At 35.3% G+C, this 17116-nt stretch overlaps 1 protein-coding gene across 1 annotated transcript in view; it reads left to right on the top strand.

Moving 5' to 3' along the window:
- ATP11A (ATPase, class VI, type 11A) overlaps window positions 1-17116 on the top strand; it is a 61374-nt gene that overhangs the window by 23189 nt on the left and 21069 nt on the right. Inside the window, exons 11-22 of the mRNA XM_014944082.1 lie at window positions 111-308; window positions 3201-3374; window positions 4792-4955; window positions 5244-5315; window positions 6921-6994; window positions 7250-7353; window positions 9097-9278; window positions 9945-10196; window positions 13295-13469; window positions 14712-14814; window positions 15071-15216; window positions 16185-16244. Coding sequence (XP_014799568.1) covers window positions 111-308; window positions 3201-3374; window positions 4792-4955; window positions 5244-5315; window positions 6921-6994; window positions 7250-7353; window positions 9097-9278; window positions 9945-10196; window positions 13295-13469; window positions 14712-14814; window positions 15071-15216; window positions 16185-16244 — 1704 coding nt within the window. The remainder of the gene's footprint in view (window positions 1-110; window positions 309-3200; window positions 3375-4791; window positions 4956-5243; window positions 5316-6920; window positions 6995-7249; window positions 7354-9096; window positions 9279-9944; window positions 10197-13294; window positions 13470-14711; window positions 14815-15070; window positions 15217-16184; window positions 16245-17116) is intronic.

The following is a 17116-nucleotide window of genomic DNA, read 5'->3' as shown; positions in this document are numbered from 1 at the left end:
CTTACTGTTTGAAAATTATTAGAAAAAAAATAAATTGCAAATGTATATGGTCACCGTTTGTTTTTTGATGGTATGTAAAAATCAATATTTTCATCTTCTTTCTTTGGCAGTTTCTACAAGCTTTTACAGACTTCCTCGCATTCATGGTTCTTTTCAACTACATTATTCCTGTATCCATGTATGTCACTGTGGAAATGCAGAAATTTCTTGGTTCTTATTTCCTTACATGGGATGAGGAAATGTTTGATGAGGACACAGGTGAAGGACCGCTGGTGAACACTTCTGACCTCAATGAAGAATTGGGACAGGTAAATTTCATCAAATGATACATTTTTCAACTATTTCTACCATAATATTTTTTTTAATTTTCACTTCTTTTTTTTTTTACAGCTTAGTGTGCATTTTCTTTAGTCTTGATTAATCTTAAAAATAAAATTTGAGGAGTTCTGGTTTTCAGAGTCAAATATTCTAATTTCTCAGCCAGTCAGTAGAAGTCAATTAGTTTTACTTATTAGTGAAAGATAAACAGTTTAGGAAGATAATGATTTCTCTCCATTGACTATAGAGGGAGATTATATAAGCATCTAACTTCCTTAAAGTAAAAATCAGGAAAAAAAAGTTAGGGTAAAAAATCTTTCTTGTCTGGCTAGACTGACACTGAATCTCCATACCCAGTAAAATGATTGACTGTCCTTTGTCCTTTTCAAAAAGAAATTCTATCTTCAGTGGTCTGTCTTAAGAAAGTTGTCACGTTGACATAGACACATATATGTGCATACAAAAGTTTAGACATACATCTCTATAAAGTAAAAATATTTTCATAGACTTTCAAATAAAATAAATAAGTTGGTGGATTTCTTTATTTTTGTATAGCTGGACTAGTAATTAAACTTTTAGGGACACATTATCAATTTGGATGAAATGAGATACTAAATATTTATTATTCTGGAAGTCCACACTGTCTTCCACAAAGCCCTCAATAGGGAAGCTGATGAATTGTGGACCGGATGAGCAGAAAGTGAGCTGGATTGAAAATTGGCTGAATAGCCAGGCCCAGAGGGCAGTGGTCAGCTGTGGAAAGTGTAGTGGGAGGCCAGTAACTAGTGGTGTACACCAGAGTTCAATGTTGGGTCCAGTCCTGGTCTTTAACGGTCTGGATGATGGGGCATAGTGTACCCTGGTGGCCACCCAGCTGTAAAGCAGCTTGTCAGAAAAGTACCCAGGGATCCTGCTGCATGCCCAGTTGAACATGAGCCAGCGATGTGCCCTTAGGGCAAAGAAGGTGAATGGTATACTGGGCTGCATTAGACAAGGTGGTGCCAGCAAATGGAGGGAGGTGGTCCTTCTCTACTCTAGACTGGCTTGGCCACACCTGGATTACTGTGTTTAGTTCTGGGCTCCCCAGTACATGAGAGCCATGGACATAAGGGAACGAGTCCAATGTATGGCCGCAAAGATGATGAAGAGACTGGAGCATCTCTCACATGAGGACAGGGTGGGGAGTGGAGAAGAGAAGGCTCAGGGAGGATGTCACCAATATACATAAATACCTGAAGAGAGCACCTAGAGAGTGAAAAGAGGACAGAGTCAGGCTCTTTTCAGTGATACCCAGTGACAGGACAAGTGGAAGCGGGCACCACCTGAAACAGAAGAGTCTGTCTGAACACCAGGAAACACTATTTTACTGTGGCAGTGACTCAGTTGCCTAGGGAGGCTGTGGAGTCTCCCTACTTGGAGATATTCAAAAGCTGTCTGGACGTGGTTCTGGGCAATTGGCTCTAGGTGTCCCTTCTTGAACTGGGCTTTGGACAAGATGACCTCCAGAGGTCCTGGCCAACCTCAACCACTCTGTGGTTCTGTTACAAAAAATAACTTACTGCTACTTAATTTAAGCATCATCCCGAGAATGGGACCTTCATCAGTACTTGACATTATCAGTGCCAATCCAATGAAGTATATTTTGCATCCATATTTTTGAAAGATATTATACTTTGTATTTCTAAGCCTTTGATTGTGAATCATTATTTGTGCTTGTAGCAAAGAGTGTCATAGTGATGTAGACGCTGTATTTCTTTTTTTGTGTAATGGGTGGTGATCCCAAAACAACACACTGAATGAATAAAAAAACCTTTGCTTGGTAGCATATTACATCCTATATAAATGTATTGTGAAAATGAATATAGGAGTTGAGATGAAAGAAATTAATCTAAATCCTGTCCACTTTGAAAAAAGTTAAATATGGGTATTAAGTCCACAGATAACAAACCACTGGAAAATTTGGAAAATTGCCCTTTCAGATTAATGAATATTAGAAAAGTCAGTCTAGGAAGAAGGTTCAAATATTTAATAACTTTTTAGAAGAAGTAAGAAAACAAAAAGAACAAAAACTTGTTTTTTATTTCGTTTGATGCACGTGGTAAATGTTGAAGTTTGTTAAACAATCTGATGAATAGTAAATAATTGGCTTACTTCTAGTGTTTAATTCCTATCTTGCATAGTGCTCCCAGTTTATCAAATATATACATGCAGTCTGTATACAATGTCTGTATCAAATATCCAAAATTGAGCTTGTGTGTTCTTGCTGTTCTGGTTTATAGTTCAGATTTTGGTTTTATTTTATGTGTTGTTATCCTTAAGTGCTGGGGCTCATCGCAAAAGATAAAAGAAATGAAATTAAATGAAAGGAATGTTTCCAGGGCAATAACAGTGCACATGTGTATAACTGTATGTGACTGTTAGTCCAGAATCCTCATACTAGCATAATTGTAGTGGGAAATTCTTATCTTACCCTAAGGACCATTCTGACAGTAACAGATCCAAATCCAGACACGTACATTAATGATCCCCAGGAAATGGAACTTGCATGCATTTTGTTTCCATGAGTATCTGTCTTGCAGCAAGAAAGATATTAAAAACCAGAGAGGAGCTTGAGAAAAGCATGAAAAGAGGTTAAGCACATTATTTATGTGTGTTATGAGGCAAATGATAGCTTTGCTGATACTCTTGTATGCTAAAATCTGCCAGTGCCCACATTTCTGGGGAAGATAATTCCCGAAATAAATTATTGTTCCTTTTCTGAAAGAGGCTGCATAAGGATCTTTAAAGGAAGGTGTAACCCTGTAATAATCTCAGTTATGTTAAGAGACCTTGAAAGATCTCTGTTCATATTCCTGCTGTTTTTAATTTGTGCTCATTTGCAGATTGAGTATGTCTTCACAGATAAAACAGGAACGTTAACTGAGAACAACATGGAATTTGTAGAATGTTGCATTGAAGGGCATGTTTATGTACCACATGTTATCTGCAATGGCCAAATTCTCCACAATTGTACAGGAATTGATATGATAGATTCTTCTCCAGGAGGAAGTGGAAAGGTATGTGACTCTAAGGTCTTGTTTTTTGAAATAAAACATGGAAATTGAACTATACTAATGAAGGGAATATTAGAAATATAGCATCCTTCAATTTAAATAATCAAAGTAGATATCTGTAGGAAATGCATCACAACATAAACATTTTCCTTTCCTAGTTCAGAGTAAGATTTAGATGCTTAATAGGAAATTTCCCAACTTAACTGCAGCTGTAAAACAGAATTAAATAAAAAACCCCTAAAATAGAACTTCCTCTGGTTAATAGCTAAAGAAACATAATAACTGGTTTCCATTTAACATTAGCTAGAGTAGGGAAAACAAGGCAGGAAGCTCCTCAAGAGGGAAAATGGGTGCTCAATGCAAGCACTTACTTAATCATCAGTGAGTGAAGATGTGGCCAGAGAATGGTTTTTGATCAAAGTAATTTACTTTTAAATGTGACTTCTGAATTGTGCTACAAACAGCATATATGTGCTGTGGTGCTTTTGCTCTGTAAAGCAAAATAAATTAGTTGAAGGTTAAGGAGACCTCAAATGTCAACCAATAAGCAGCGTGTGAATGGGCAGGATAATCATAGCCAAAGGAAAATATTTTTTTAAATATGTCAATACAGTCACAAATCATACTTTGGCCATACTCTTCACTATAGCAAAACAAGGCCCCTTAAAATATACTGGTGTAAATCAACAGCCTTATGGCTCTCACCCATGGCCCTCAGATAATGGTTCCAAGCTACACCGTGTTTTTATCTTGGAATTGCAATGACACAGTTTGTATTGAACAGCAAAGAAGAATAAGATTGAGACCCAAAGATACAGCTAGAACACAGCCAGTTATCCATTAAATACAAATCTCTTTCTGGTGTGATTCCTAAACTGGAAAAAAAGAAATGGATAAGTTGTTATTACCAAATAATCTGAAACTTAATAGAAGTTGTTGGCTTCAGCTGCCAAAGTGCCCACGCTTTTTTTATTTTATATAACTCTGAGAGGTGTTAAAACTGTGTAAGAAATCGAAATCTGTAAACACTTGTGCTCCAGTTGTTGCATCACTCTGACTGGATTCAGGACTCCTAAAATTGTTCCTTGTCTAGTATTTAATATGGGTTGTTAAAGTTTAAGCAAAAGTAAAGAAAAATTCTTTAGACGCATCTGGGACCTCAGAGGAGGCAAAATGTGCACAGTCTTTTTTGGGTATCAGTGGTTTGACTTGCCTGGCACTAACAGCTGTGTGGTTGCCGCTGGGAAAGACTTGGCTCCCTCTAAAAGGCAGGTGACCTGTGACGCTGTCTTTACCTGATCATACAGTCATAATCAGCAGTGACACTGCTAACCTTCTAAAAAAAAAAAAAAAAAAAATTTTTCAAAAGAGTACTTGAAAGCGATAACATGTAATGACAGCCATTTCTTTTATTTTTTAGGAGAGGGAGGAGCTATTTTTCCGAGCTCTTTGTCTTTGCCACACAGTTCAGGTAAAAGATGATGACAGCGTAGATGGGTTGAAGAAAAACCAGCTCTCAAGAAGATCTTGCATATATATATCATCATCACCTGATGAAGTTGCTTTAGTTGAGGGAATACAGAGGTACGTGTGCAATTAGGTATCATACTTTTTTAATCTGGATATCCTAATCACTGAAGTCCAAATTGTTTTCAGCACAGAAATCCTACTACCAAACACCAAGTCATCTAACGGTGATGATTTTCTTAACATATGTTCATGATTATTCATATTCATAAATCAAATAAAAAAAAATTTGTTTTTTTTTTTTTTTCAGAAGATAAACTCAATCTTAAATCTTTAGGACATGCCTAAACTGGATAATTACATATTTGCTTTATTCATTCTGTTGATGTGTGTTTCATTTTGCAGACTTGGTTATACCTATCTAAGGCTGAAGGACAATTTTATGGAGATCTTAAATCGGGAAAATAACCTAGAGAAGTGAGTGGTTAAAAATATAACAGAATGGACTAATGAGAAGAATTTTTATCGATGCGTTTAATAGATCTTTCCTTCCCTATACATTAATTTTTAATATGGAAAATTAAGAAATTGTACATTTTAGTAGAAAACAAAGATATACTAATATTTATAATTTTGAATAGACCCTGTAGTTTTATATTTTCACTTAGTCTGTTAATTTGACAGTATATGCAATATGAAATATTCATGTAACAACAGAAGTGTGGTGAAGTGGTTCCTGACTTACTCTAGTAGTTCCTGAGAATTTTAGGAACTGTGGGTATTTTTCCTATTTTATATGATAAATAATTTTTTCTTAATAGAAAATGGTATGTACCCCATTTGCTCTTCACAAATAATCTGTATAATTTACAGGAGGGGGTAACATATGTAGAATAAATTTCTATAGCTGATTCAAAGAAAATTTAAAACAGGTACTGGTTTTTGTCTTATTTTCCTTTGACATGTAGAATAAATTTTGTAGGCTATAATATGAGGAAAACTTTCAATAACATCTAAGTGTTACAGTTGTTCAACGTTATGTACACACTTTTGAAAATGTTACCTTACACTTCTGTAGGTGCTTCCTGGTTAAGTCTTTTATGTATCTGGATATGTACTCTGCTAACTACACAGGGAGTCTCAGACACAAATATAGGAACCCTGCTGGTATTTTTATTCATTTAAGGGGAATATGGAGGATTTTTCTCGCAAGTTTGAATTCCAAGCTGTTTTAAGGACTTAGAACTGAACAATCTAATTAAATAAATGGATCTATTTTATAAGCAAGACATTAACAAAGATGAATCCTGAAGAGTTTGGGATTAGTGATTGGGGATGCTTATTTTTGTGCTGGAAAAAGAGATGCTCTCTTAGATAAAAGGCAATAGGTAAGAGAGTAAATGATACAAGTATGTAAACTGATGAATTATGCAGAAACGGTACAACAGGAGCTTGTGTTCATTTTTCTTCCTAGAAAGGAAAGAAACATGGGATAAAATCAAGTCATAAAAACAATGGAAAATATAAAATCAGTAAAAAGAAATGTTTTTTTCACTAGAATAACTTGTCAACACTTGAGCAAGATTCATGAAATTAGGTGGGCACTTTTGGGAGATAGAAATGGGCTAAATCAGCAAAATATTAAAGAAAGACTTCTGTGTAAATACATACACATTTGAAGTTTTAAGGGTGTGTCTAGGTATTATAGGTAGGAATTTGCATTCTTATTAGCAGTAGAGTGCTCTACTGCAAGGTTTCTAATCTTCTGCTTAAATGAATTATATCGACTATGTATCCAAAGGTACATAGGAACAGCATGTGGGCAAATTCTATTTCAAGTAATTAGGAGTTGGAGGCCTCCCCTATTTATTATTATTTTTTATTGTTCATTATTTATTATTATTCATTATTTATTATTTTTTATTATTTATTATTGTTATTTTCTGTACTAGTTCTATAGTATTCAATATAAATTTCCATGTTACAAAGTCATGTTTTAACTGATATGCTTAAAGTTGTAATAATCAGTTTAGGTATCTGAAAATGCAGATTTGTTTAAAAAATATTCTGTTTCTGTTTCAGGTTTGAATTATTAGAGGTTTTGAGTTTTGATTCTGTGAGACGGCGAATGAGTGTGATTGTTAAATCTTCAGCAGGTAGGGCTGTCACATTCTGTTTCTTCTTCGATATTTTTGTTTGACTTGAATTTATACCAGATATCAGAGAGTTAAGCATTAATCAAACTCTCTGTGCCTTTCTTTATCAAAAAAAAGGCGACTGGGTACCAGCGTGAGTGCAAATGTTATTAAAAAAAAAATTGGAAGTAATCTTTTTGAAGATGTAGTAATTTAGATGATTTTTGAAGAAAGATACATTTGCCCATTTTGAATTTCATATGCTGTCTCTTTTAGGTGATATATTTCTGTTTTGTAAGGGAGCAGATTCTTCCATATTTCCTAGAGTTAAAGAAGGCAAAATTGACCAAATACGATCCAGAGTTGAACGCAATGCAGTGGTAAGATTCCATTTTATTCATCTCTTCATGTGATACCGACATCAAAAAAATATTAATTTTTCTGGCCTGCTGCTTGATCCAGTAACAGATTTGCCTTCCCCAGGCACTGAGGTTATTCTGTGCTAATGCGCACACAGGCCGTATGGGTAGCAGTCTGTGTTACACCCTTATTTGAATCTGTCTTCTGTCTCATCTTCCAAATGGTAGATGTGGTGAGAGAGGAGTGCATTAGATATGCACAACTGTAGGTTATACCAGAGGTTCATCAATTAGCTCTTTAGTATGGCACTGTGGTGGATTGAATTAATTAATAAATGGAAGAGGAGTGAAAAACTTCACTGAAAATCTCATCCCTGCTTTCAGTCCCCAGCCGTAGCAATTGGGATTTGCTGCCTTTGATTGCTATACAAGCTGTTAAAAGAGAAAATCCATTAGAGTACAGTGTAGCAACAAATGCACTTCTTATGGGGAAACAGTGCAGTGATCATCCTTATACTTAACATTTTTGCTTCCTAAAAATGAGCTATGAGCTGCCTGAGCACCTTTAAAAAAAATTCAGAACTTGGTTTTACCTAAAAGGTAGCATTTGGAGTTGTAAAATACTGAATTTTACTGTGTACAAAACCTATTGCAATGGAATATAACTGCCAGTCTTATAAATAGTATAAAATTTGCTAGCATTCAGTACTCAAACTGAAAACAAAGTATTATTACTGGTATGTGAAAAGCAGTGTTACTGGCTTTTGTTTTGAAGGGAAACTTCAAAACTCTTTGCCAAAGTGATTTGCTAAGTTTTACTATATGAAACAGCTGTCTCATAATTACAAGTGAAGGAGGCTAATGAAACTCAAATAAGAGTTTATATATCATATCCATCCAATGTCTGTCAAGAGAGAAATCCAGGCCAACATCTATCTCTTCATCCTGGATAATTAGAAAATAGGGCTGGCTCCTACATACAGAAGCTTCTGAAAGAAGATCCAGGCAGCCACCTGGCACCTGCCCTTCTCAGTAGCAGGGGTCAGGGAGCTGTTTTTAATACTTCTCCTTCTTTGATTGATAATAAGTAACTATACAAAGACCTTCTGGATTAAAGTTTATGAAGATAAAGTGTTGTGAGAAGCAATACATTTGTGGTGGCAAAACTTCCTTTCTGTGTTATAGCAGCTTTTACCTGCCTTACACAGTCCGTGTACTCCGTTTCTTATTCATCACACAGTCCAGAAGTCTGATCCAGTCTGAAACACCCACACTTGACTAGAATGGCACAGTTGGATTTTCACTTTCAATACCCTCTGTGACATTTTGTCCCTGTCTCTGCTGCAGCACAGCATCAACATCAGACTCTACGGAGCTACTATTTATATTATTGTTATTTATTCTGACTCATCCTGACTAATTGTACACATAGGAAGGAAACCTTTACCTTGATTCTCCTTTCCCTGGTAATCTTATACATCTGGTTGGGTGGCTGAGTTGTTTCTCTTTTGGAGGACTGAGGTTTGTCCCTCAGGTAGTAACTGCTTCCAGGGAAGCACAGAATCAAGCTGACTCGTGTTCTAGTCTAGATGATACTGTACTATTTTATACTATACTTACTTCACTATAAAAATGAGTAGTAGGATTCTTTATGTTAATAGTAAAATCATTCCAAATTTTCAAATACTCCTGCATACACACCAGCAAGAAGTCTAAGAAGAGTTTTCTAAGAGGCATGTTGTTTCTTTTGATTATGTTCTTTAGGAGGGACTGCGAACATTGTGTGTTGCATATAAAAAACTCACAGCAGAAGAATATAGCAAGGCACAGAAGCTGCTTCAGAACGCAAAGCTGGCCCTCCAGGACCGGGAAAAGAAATTGGCAGAAGCGTATGAGAAGATAGAAAGAGATTTTATTTTACTTGGTGCTACAGCTGTTGAAGATAGGTTTGTACATTTCTTACTTTCTTATGTTTAGTGATGTTGTCAAAGCAGTTGGAAGACTCTTATTGTAACTCTTTTACTGGATTAGAGATTTACTTGAAAAACCTTTTATTTGAATCAATTCCATACCCTTAGCTTACTGAAGTTACACTTGGTAACTTTATAATTTAGTAGGCTAGTAACAATAGTTAAGCATACGAAAATCAGTATATTCAAGGCATTTACATGCAGGTCATGTAATATTTTATTGAACAAATTATAGGAAAAAGTTTTGGAGGAAAGAACTAAAATGGGTATGGAAGAAATGAAGGAAGAATCTTTAGGTCTTAAAATTAAAAAACTGTCTGTTAAAACTGGGAGGTAACTTTAGTAACTCAGCAATACTCAGCTGTTTGTCATTACCTGAAAGCACTTGAAAATGTTTTAATTGAAGTACTTGTCCGGGGAATGAAGCATCTTGTCTTTTAGGCTATATAAATGAAAGGTGAAACTTTGAGCACTTTGAAAGTATCAAAACTAATTATAAGTAATTTTTAGAATCACATTTTTGGGAAAAGTCTTAGATCCAATAACTTTTATTGACATTTTTAATTTGGTTATGGAAACCTTTCAATAAGGATGTCTGAATTTCTAATTTCCAAGCAATCTATCAATCTTTGTTGTCCACAGACTACAAGAAAAAGCTGCTGACACTATTGAAGCGCTCCAGAAAGCTGGAATTAAAGTTTGGGTTCTGACAGGAGACAAAATGGAGACTGCTGCAGCTACTTGCTATGCTTGCAAACTCTTCCGGAGAAATACACAAATACTTGAGCTAACCACAAAGAAAATTGAGGAACAGAGTTTACACGATGTGCTTTTTGACCTAAGCAAAACTGTCCTAAGACACAGTGGCAGCTTAACCAGGGATACTTTCTCAGGGTAAGAAAAAAGTTGAGTTTTCAAGTGCAGGAATGGGCTTCTATGTGTTTCATATACAATTAAATGATTGATCAATGACCTTAAGAGCAGCAACATACTATGTATCACTTTCTGTTGTTAAAGTGTGAATTATTGTGTAGCAATTAAGTATATATTCCTTCCACGTAAGTTTAATTTTTCACAGCTGTGGTTCTTTATCTTATTTCTGGTACTGCTTTAACTATTGAAAGAAAAACTCACAACGGGCGTCGTCATTATGTATTTTTCCACTGCAAAAATATTTGTTCTTGGAAAAAATTATTGTAAAACAAAATACTGTTTCTAACTTTTAAAAAGGAAGTAGATTTGTTACGTTCCTGTAATTAGAGTTAGTAGGTGATGTGACTTTTTCGATAAGATCAAGGCCGCAGAGGGCAACAATATACGGCTCTCTTTCTAGGAAAGATTATGCTACATTTACAGACAGGCGACAGGCAACAGTGTAGTACCAAATCTGCTGTGCATAAGAATACCTAAAGTGGCCTAAATTATAAAGAAATAATTGACTTTTTGAATATCCATCAAAGGATAGGAATCATGTATACAGAAGTGAAAAATAACATGGAATGAGATAGAAAATGACATTAAAAAGCAAACAAAAGCACATATAATGTAAATTATGTCTCATACAGGTAGTAAATTAGGCTACTTATTTGAAGCTTTGTAGCTGGTATGCTTTACTTGCTATTTTTTTCCCCCCTGTAAAAACCTAAGAATTGGATTTTAAAACATTTTTATCGTCTTAAAATGTTAAGAAAAGAAGTTGCTGATCCTCGGACATAATGGTGCATATTTGATTTTTTTTTTTAATGTGGAACCACCTAGTAAGTACTTTTTATATGCATTTGTAATAGGTTTGTAGTAAAGGAACAAGCTAAGAAGCATGTGTGATATTATTTGAGCAGAGAGTTTCTGTACTCTTAGCATTGCAGCTTGAAACTCTGGGCCAGAGCATTTTTTTTTTTAGCTCTCCTTACACTTTAAACCCTGTTGGTCTAATCAAGAACATTTTTATATTCGGTTAAATAATCATATTTTTCTATGTCATTTACACCACATTTAGTTTAAGTCCCACAGGTCTTACAAGGTATGTTTAAACATGTTTGTTTAACTTTGTGCAACACCAATTTTCTACACATTAAGACTCATCAGAATTTTTTGTCTTTGGCTCCAGAGTTGAAGAACATGCTAAGATAGTAATAGCAGGATTCTGCCTGAATGTTCAAATTCAGGCTGAAAATCCTTTATTATAATACATCAAATGTTCAGTACATTGCCTGAACTTCATAACACTACATTTCTGTTGATATCATTGCATACTAATGGCATTGCCCTAGTTGTGCCAATGGTAACAAACTACTGAAAATATCTGAGAACTGTTACTAAATATAGGTTACAGTACTTTTTATTATTTGTAAAAAAATAGCTTATGTTCTAGTAGTGAAGGTGAAAATGCTTTTTCCCCATATATGTTGGTCCTGGTGAAACCATGTTTATTGAAAACCCACATGCAGTAGTATAACCCTGGAGTGCTGAAACACAGACAAACCTCAAAATATATTTATACAACACTTGCTGCTGAGCTGGAGGCTGGGGCTGCTGAGCAATGCAAGCAAATGCAGGGGTGCTCTGAAATAGGTAGTTTGGATGCCGCAGAAAACTGCTCTCGTCTTGCAGACCGTCTTCCTCCGTTGTTCAGAGTCTAACTGTGGTAAACTGTGCTTCATGTGACCACAGTTACAATTCTAGCAATGCCCAAATTATTATGCCAATCACATCCTGGGATGCATCAAAAGAAGTGTTGCTAGCAGATCCAGAGAGGTGATTCTGCCACTTTACTCTGCTCTGGTGAGACCTCACCTGGAGTATTGTGTGCAGGTCTGGAGCCCTCAATATAAGAAGGACATGGACCTGATGGAGCGGGTCCAGAGGAGGGCCACAAGGATGATCAGGGGGATGGAGCACCTCTGCTATGAGGACAGGCTGAGGGAGCTGGGGTTGCTCAGCCTGGAGGAGAGGAGGCTCCGGGGAGACCTAATAGCAGCCTTCCTGAAGGGGGCCTACAGGAAGGCGGGGGAGATTCTGTTTACAAAGGCCTGCAGTGACAGGATGAGGGGCAATGGCTTTTAAGTTGGAGAAGAGCAGATTTAGATTGGATATTAGGAACAAGTTCTTTACTGTGAGGGTGGTGGAGCACTGGAACAGGTTGCCCAGGGAGGTGGTTGAGGCCCCATCCCTGGAGATATTCAAGGTGAGGCTCAACGAGGCCCTGGGCAACCTGGTCTAGTTGGGGGTGTCCCTGCTGACTGCGGGGGGGCCAGACTGGATGACCTTTGGAGGTCCCTTCCGGCCTGGACCATTCTATGATTCTATTACAGGTATACCAATAATAGATTACATATATGTAACAATATATCATAATATTATAGATAACATATATAATTATTCTATTTCAATATTAGAATTACAGGTATGCCTCTATTAGACTTAGCCACTATACTAAACACGAAGTATCCATACTGTGAATGCAGACAGTGGCCTTATCTCTCCAGGCCAAGTCATCTATTTTAAGCATTTCCTTCAAAGCATGGTTTACTTCCTTGAATGTGGATCCTTGGGAATAAAATATTATTATTTTCCTCATCAAAGTAGATTTCAGAGTACCAAAGCCCTTTCCCTTTAACTTTTTTTTTCTCTCCATATTATTGAATGTGCCACAAAATTAACTTTATTCCTGCAACTCAGTTTACCTCACTGCAGTTCTTGGAGCCCTTTCAAACCAAACTGAAAAGCTCATTAATTATACACTTGTTTGTTGGTGAAGTCACTGAGGTATCATATTTCTGTCTTTGAACTGGTGAAGCACTAAATATTTTCAACATAATCTAGACTTCTAAAAATGTTTAAGTAGAAGTCCTTAGCAAGGAGTTTTCTTTCGAAGCAGTATTCCATACTCATTATTTTTTACATTAATTAACTTTCACAAAAGAATTATTGCCAAATTTAAAATGTCTGAGAATTTTACGGTGACTCTTAGTTTATATTTTATTCCTGAACAGACTTTCAACTGATATGCAAGATTATGGTTTAATTATTGATGGAGCAGCTTTATCATTAATAATGAAACCAAGACAAGACGGGAGCTCTGCTAACTACAGAGAGCTCTTTCTTGAAATTTGCAGGAACTGCAGTGCCGTGTTATGCTGTCGAATGGCACCTCTACAAAAAGCACAGGTTTGTGTTTCATTTCATAAGTGTTTGTTAGCTCTGCACGTATGTCAATATTGAAATTTAATATTCTGTATGACTTATTATGATAACTTAAAATGTTACCATTCACTTTTGTATCTTCTAAAATGGAAAATAAAAGAAAAAAAAAGGGAGAAGGGAAAATTTCTACTGGCAAGCAATTTAGATAATGGTATGCTAAAATGGCACCCAGCTGTGCACCTGAATTTGATTTATGTACATATTGTGCAAATTTTATGGTTGATACATGCTGATAAATGAACATATTTAATGAACTGAACTAATTGCTTTCTTTTTAACCTAACAAGCTTTGAATACTCTACTATGTGTTGATACTACAAGAACCTGCATTATTTATTACTGTAGAGTGATATTTCTTCCCTATTTTTAATAGAAGTGGGAAGCCAAGAAAGAAATATCCAGGCAGAAAAATGTGTGCATTATGATTTTTAAGTACTTCTTGATGTTGTATACTAGTTTATATCAAGTAAAAACAACCTTCCATTACTGAAACATCTCACTATAGCTGAAAAACTTTTAAAGGAAACAAACATTGGAATATGCACTTTTCCTTTCAAACTGTCACATATTTTCTTAGTGGGCAGGTAGAGCATATGTAGGCCTTATTCATTTTAACAAATGTATTTAGCCAGTGTGCCTCAAACTGTCTGGAAGTTTGTAGAAGTTTTTAATTGCAGCTGAGTCAGTACTAAATTTACAGAAGCGATCATTTCTAATTGAGAGACTTGAAGGCAAATTTTGGATAGTTTATATGTCAATAGTATTTAGATGTATACAGAGTCATTATCTTAAATAGTAAGAAAAAAATTCAGCACCGTTAAGAAAGCAGAATCTTTCAGTCTTTAGTTTCAGGATTTCTTTGAAATCGTAAGCTCTTGTCTCTGGAAACTTTTTAATTTATTAATGCACTTCCACAGCATTAAGCAATCTCAACATCATCTTTTCTTCTGCTCTTGCTCCTGTCCATCTCTCTCAAAATAGTTTGGAAGGATTTGAAAAATGTTATTTTGTAATTGGGGCAAATACTTTTAATATGAAGAAACTACTGTGATCTTCATGCATAGTAGTTGCATTGGGCAATATTGGGTTTGTGTCCCTTCACAGAATTTCTTGTATAACTGTGTTGGTCATTTTTAATTAGTTGTACGCTCATGCAAAATAAGCAAACGATTACAGAGAAGAGTTTGTAACACTATTTCTTTCCAGATTGTAAAATTGATTAAATTATCAAAGGAGCATCCTATCACGTTAGCAATTGGTGATGGAGCGAATGATGTCAGTATGATTCTAGAAGCACATGTTGGTATAGGTAAGTGTGTCTTTTACAATATTAATTCAAATGGGATGACAAAAAATGTTCTTCAAAATTGGCAATCTCAAAGAATCAGGTTATGCATTTTTATAGACAAATTTTAGTGAATTTACCCTGGGAATTTTATGAGGAAGAGTGGTGATCTCTTATTAGATCAGTATCATAGCATTACTATATAATTTTACAAATAATTTTGTCTTTGAAATAGTTCTTCTGTTATTAAACAGCTTCATCACTTTTTTTTTTTCCAAAGGAATCATTGGCAAAGAAGGTCGTCAAGCAGCAAGAAACAGTGACTATGCAATACCTAAATTTAAACATTTGAAAAAAATGTTACTTGTTCATGGGCATTTTTATTATGTTAGGATATCTGAACTTGTGCAATACTTCTTTTATAAGGTAGGAGAATGCTTGTTCAAATTGCATAAATCTTACACATTTACATGATAATACCTGACTGTATACAGTTTGTGCAGTCAATGGTACAAAAAAGCAATAATTCTATAAAGAGATGTTGTTGAGTACCAGATGAAAGTCTGAAATCGGATTATTGTTTTTATCCAGACCATGAAGTGAAATAGCTTTTATACAGATATGTTCTATAATCTATGGTATGTTTAAAAGCAAAATTTGCCTTGTCTTTTTTATTTTTTCCCCCCTCTCTTACAGATTCCAGCATAGAGAGTTCTACTTGTTTTCAGTACCTTCTGGGTTCTCTGTACAGTGGCCCTTTAAATCAGGGTGGAAATAGTATTTGAGAACTTAGCATAACTTAATTTACTTTAGTTTCTAAACTCATTGGGATAGTGTAGGTAGAGAAAGTTTATAATGTGCATCCCCTTGTTTAGACAGTTTTGTTATGTGTAAATGTTGGGATCCAATCAAAGTTCTTTCAGTAAGCAGTGAAAGATTATAGAAAGGAACCTTCAGAAGAGAATTCACGGTCTTAGTGTCTGACTATATGTGTAGTTAGGGGAGGATGAAATTTGGGGTCACAACTAGAAACGTCTTAAAATTACTTTGCTGGGAACCACGCTAACCAGATTATCCATGCTTTCTTATCATGTCCCACTGGCAATCATGCAGTATTTGCCTTGCCCTAACTGAACTGCACTCCTGGATCACAAAATTCTTTGGCCTTGAATTTTGAAACTGTAGTCTTACAAGTTTCCTTTCAAAGTATTTTAGGTATTTTTCATAACAATACTACCATAGATGAAAATGTTGTTGTTTAATGTATGCAGCTCTTCTTGCAGTGTTTACTATTACTAGTGTTATAAAACTATGATATACATAGCTATAGCATTGTACAGCATATAAATTAGTGCTTATATTTTATTTGATGACTGTGTCACTTTCCCTTTCAGAATGTCTGCTTCATTTTTCCTCAGTTTTTATATCAGTTCTTCTGTGGGTTTTCACAACAGGTTGGTTGTTCTTTTCCCCTTACTGACACATTTTTTTTCTTTGGCATTTTTTTAAAAAAATGGATCCTTTAGCACTGCTTGTTAAGCTGAGAAAATTTCTAGGTTAGTTGACATACTGTAAAAAGAAGAGCATCACTTTTGGTTCATATGGTTTTCAGTGGCAATTACATTTAAGTTACAGAATTTTTTTTTATGAATTATGATGAAAGCAGGGTTATTTTCAAAGTCAAAGGATACAGGAACCCCAAATTTGGAAATGACAATGCAAAGTGAAATGCTGTGGGAAATGTAGAGTCTGGTAGATTTAAGCTTATTGAACATGGACAGAGGCAATCCTGAAAGATAAGTAATTAAGCTAGTTGATAATTTTTAGAATTCAGAATGAAAATAGAAGAATAAAGTAGCCTTTTCTGGTGTATACAGGTATGAATTGCAAAAGTCAGACAAATACTGGAATTCAATTAGTTGAAAACAAAAGGTAGAGGAAAAGTGAACTGCTGCTCATCAGAAAAGTGCCATCATTTAGGAGAGGATCCAGTATTCTTCTTTCTAAATTTTTGTTTATTTACTTTTCCCCCTTGCTCTCAACTAATTTGGGCAGAAAAATTTACCTCTTCTTTCTTCTGAATGAGAGAGCAAAAAACAAAGGAATGAATGACTGGACTTAGACAAAAGGAGGATTATGCTTTCAGGATGAAATTGAACAAGAGGAGGATTTAATTGGGAGAAAATAGTTCTGTTGCTTTGAATTTGTGGAATGTCTCGAAAGAAAGCTCCAGAAGGAGTAAAAATAACAGAATTTTTTTTGTCTGTTTTGGTTTTAATTTCAAATGACTGCTGAAAACTTTGTAGGTTTTTATCAAGCGTTATTA

The sequence above is a fragment of the Calidris pugnax genome, unplaced genomic scaffold, assembly GCF_001431845.1.
Source record: "Calidris pugnax isolate Ruff unplaced genomic scaffold, ASM143184v1 scaffold69, whole genome shotgun sequence".
NCBI classification, from domain to species: Eukaryota; Metazoa; Chordata; class Aves; order Charadriiformes; family Scolopacidae; genus Calidris; species Calidris pugnax.
Note: the sequence above shows the minus strand (reverse complement) of the source record. Positions and strands in the feature narration are given on the sequence as shown.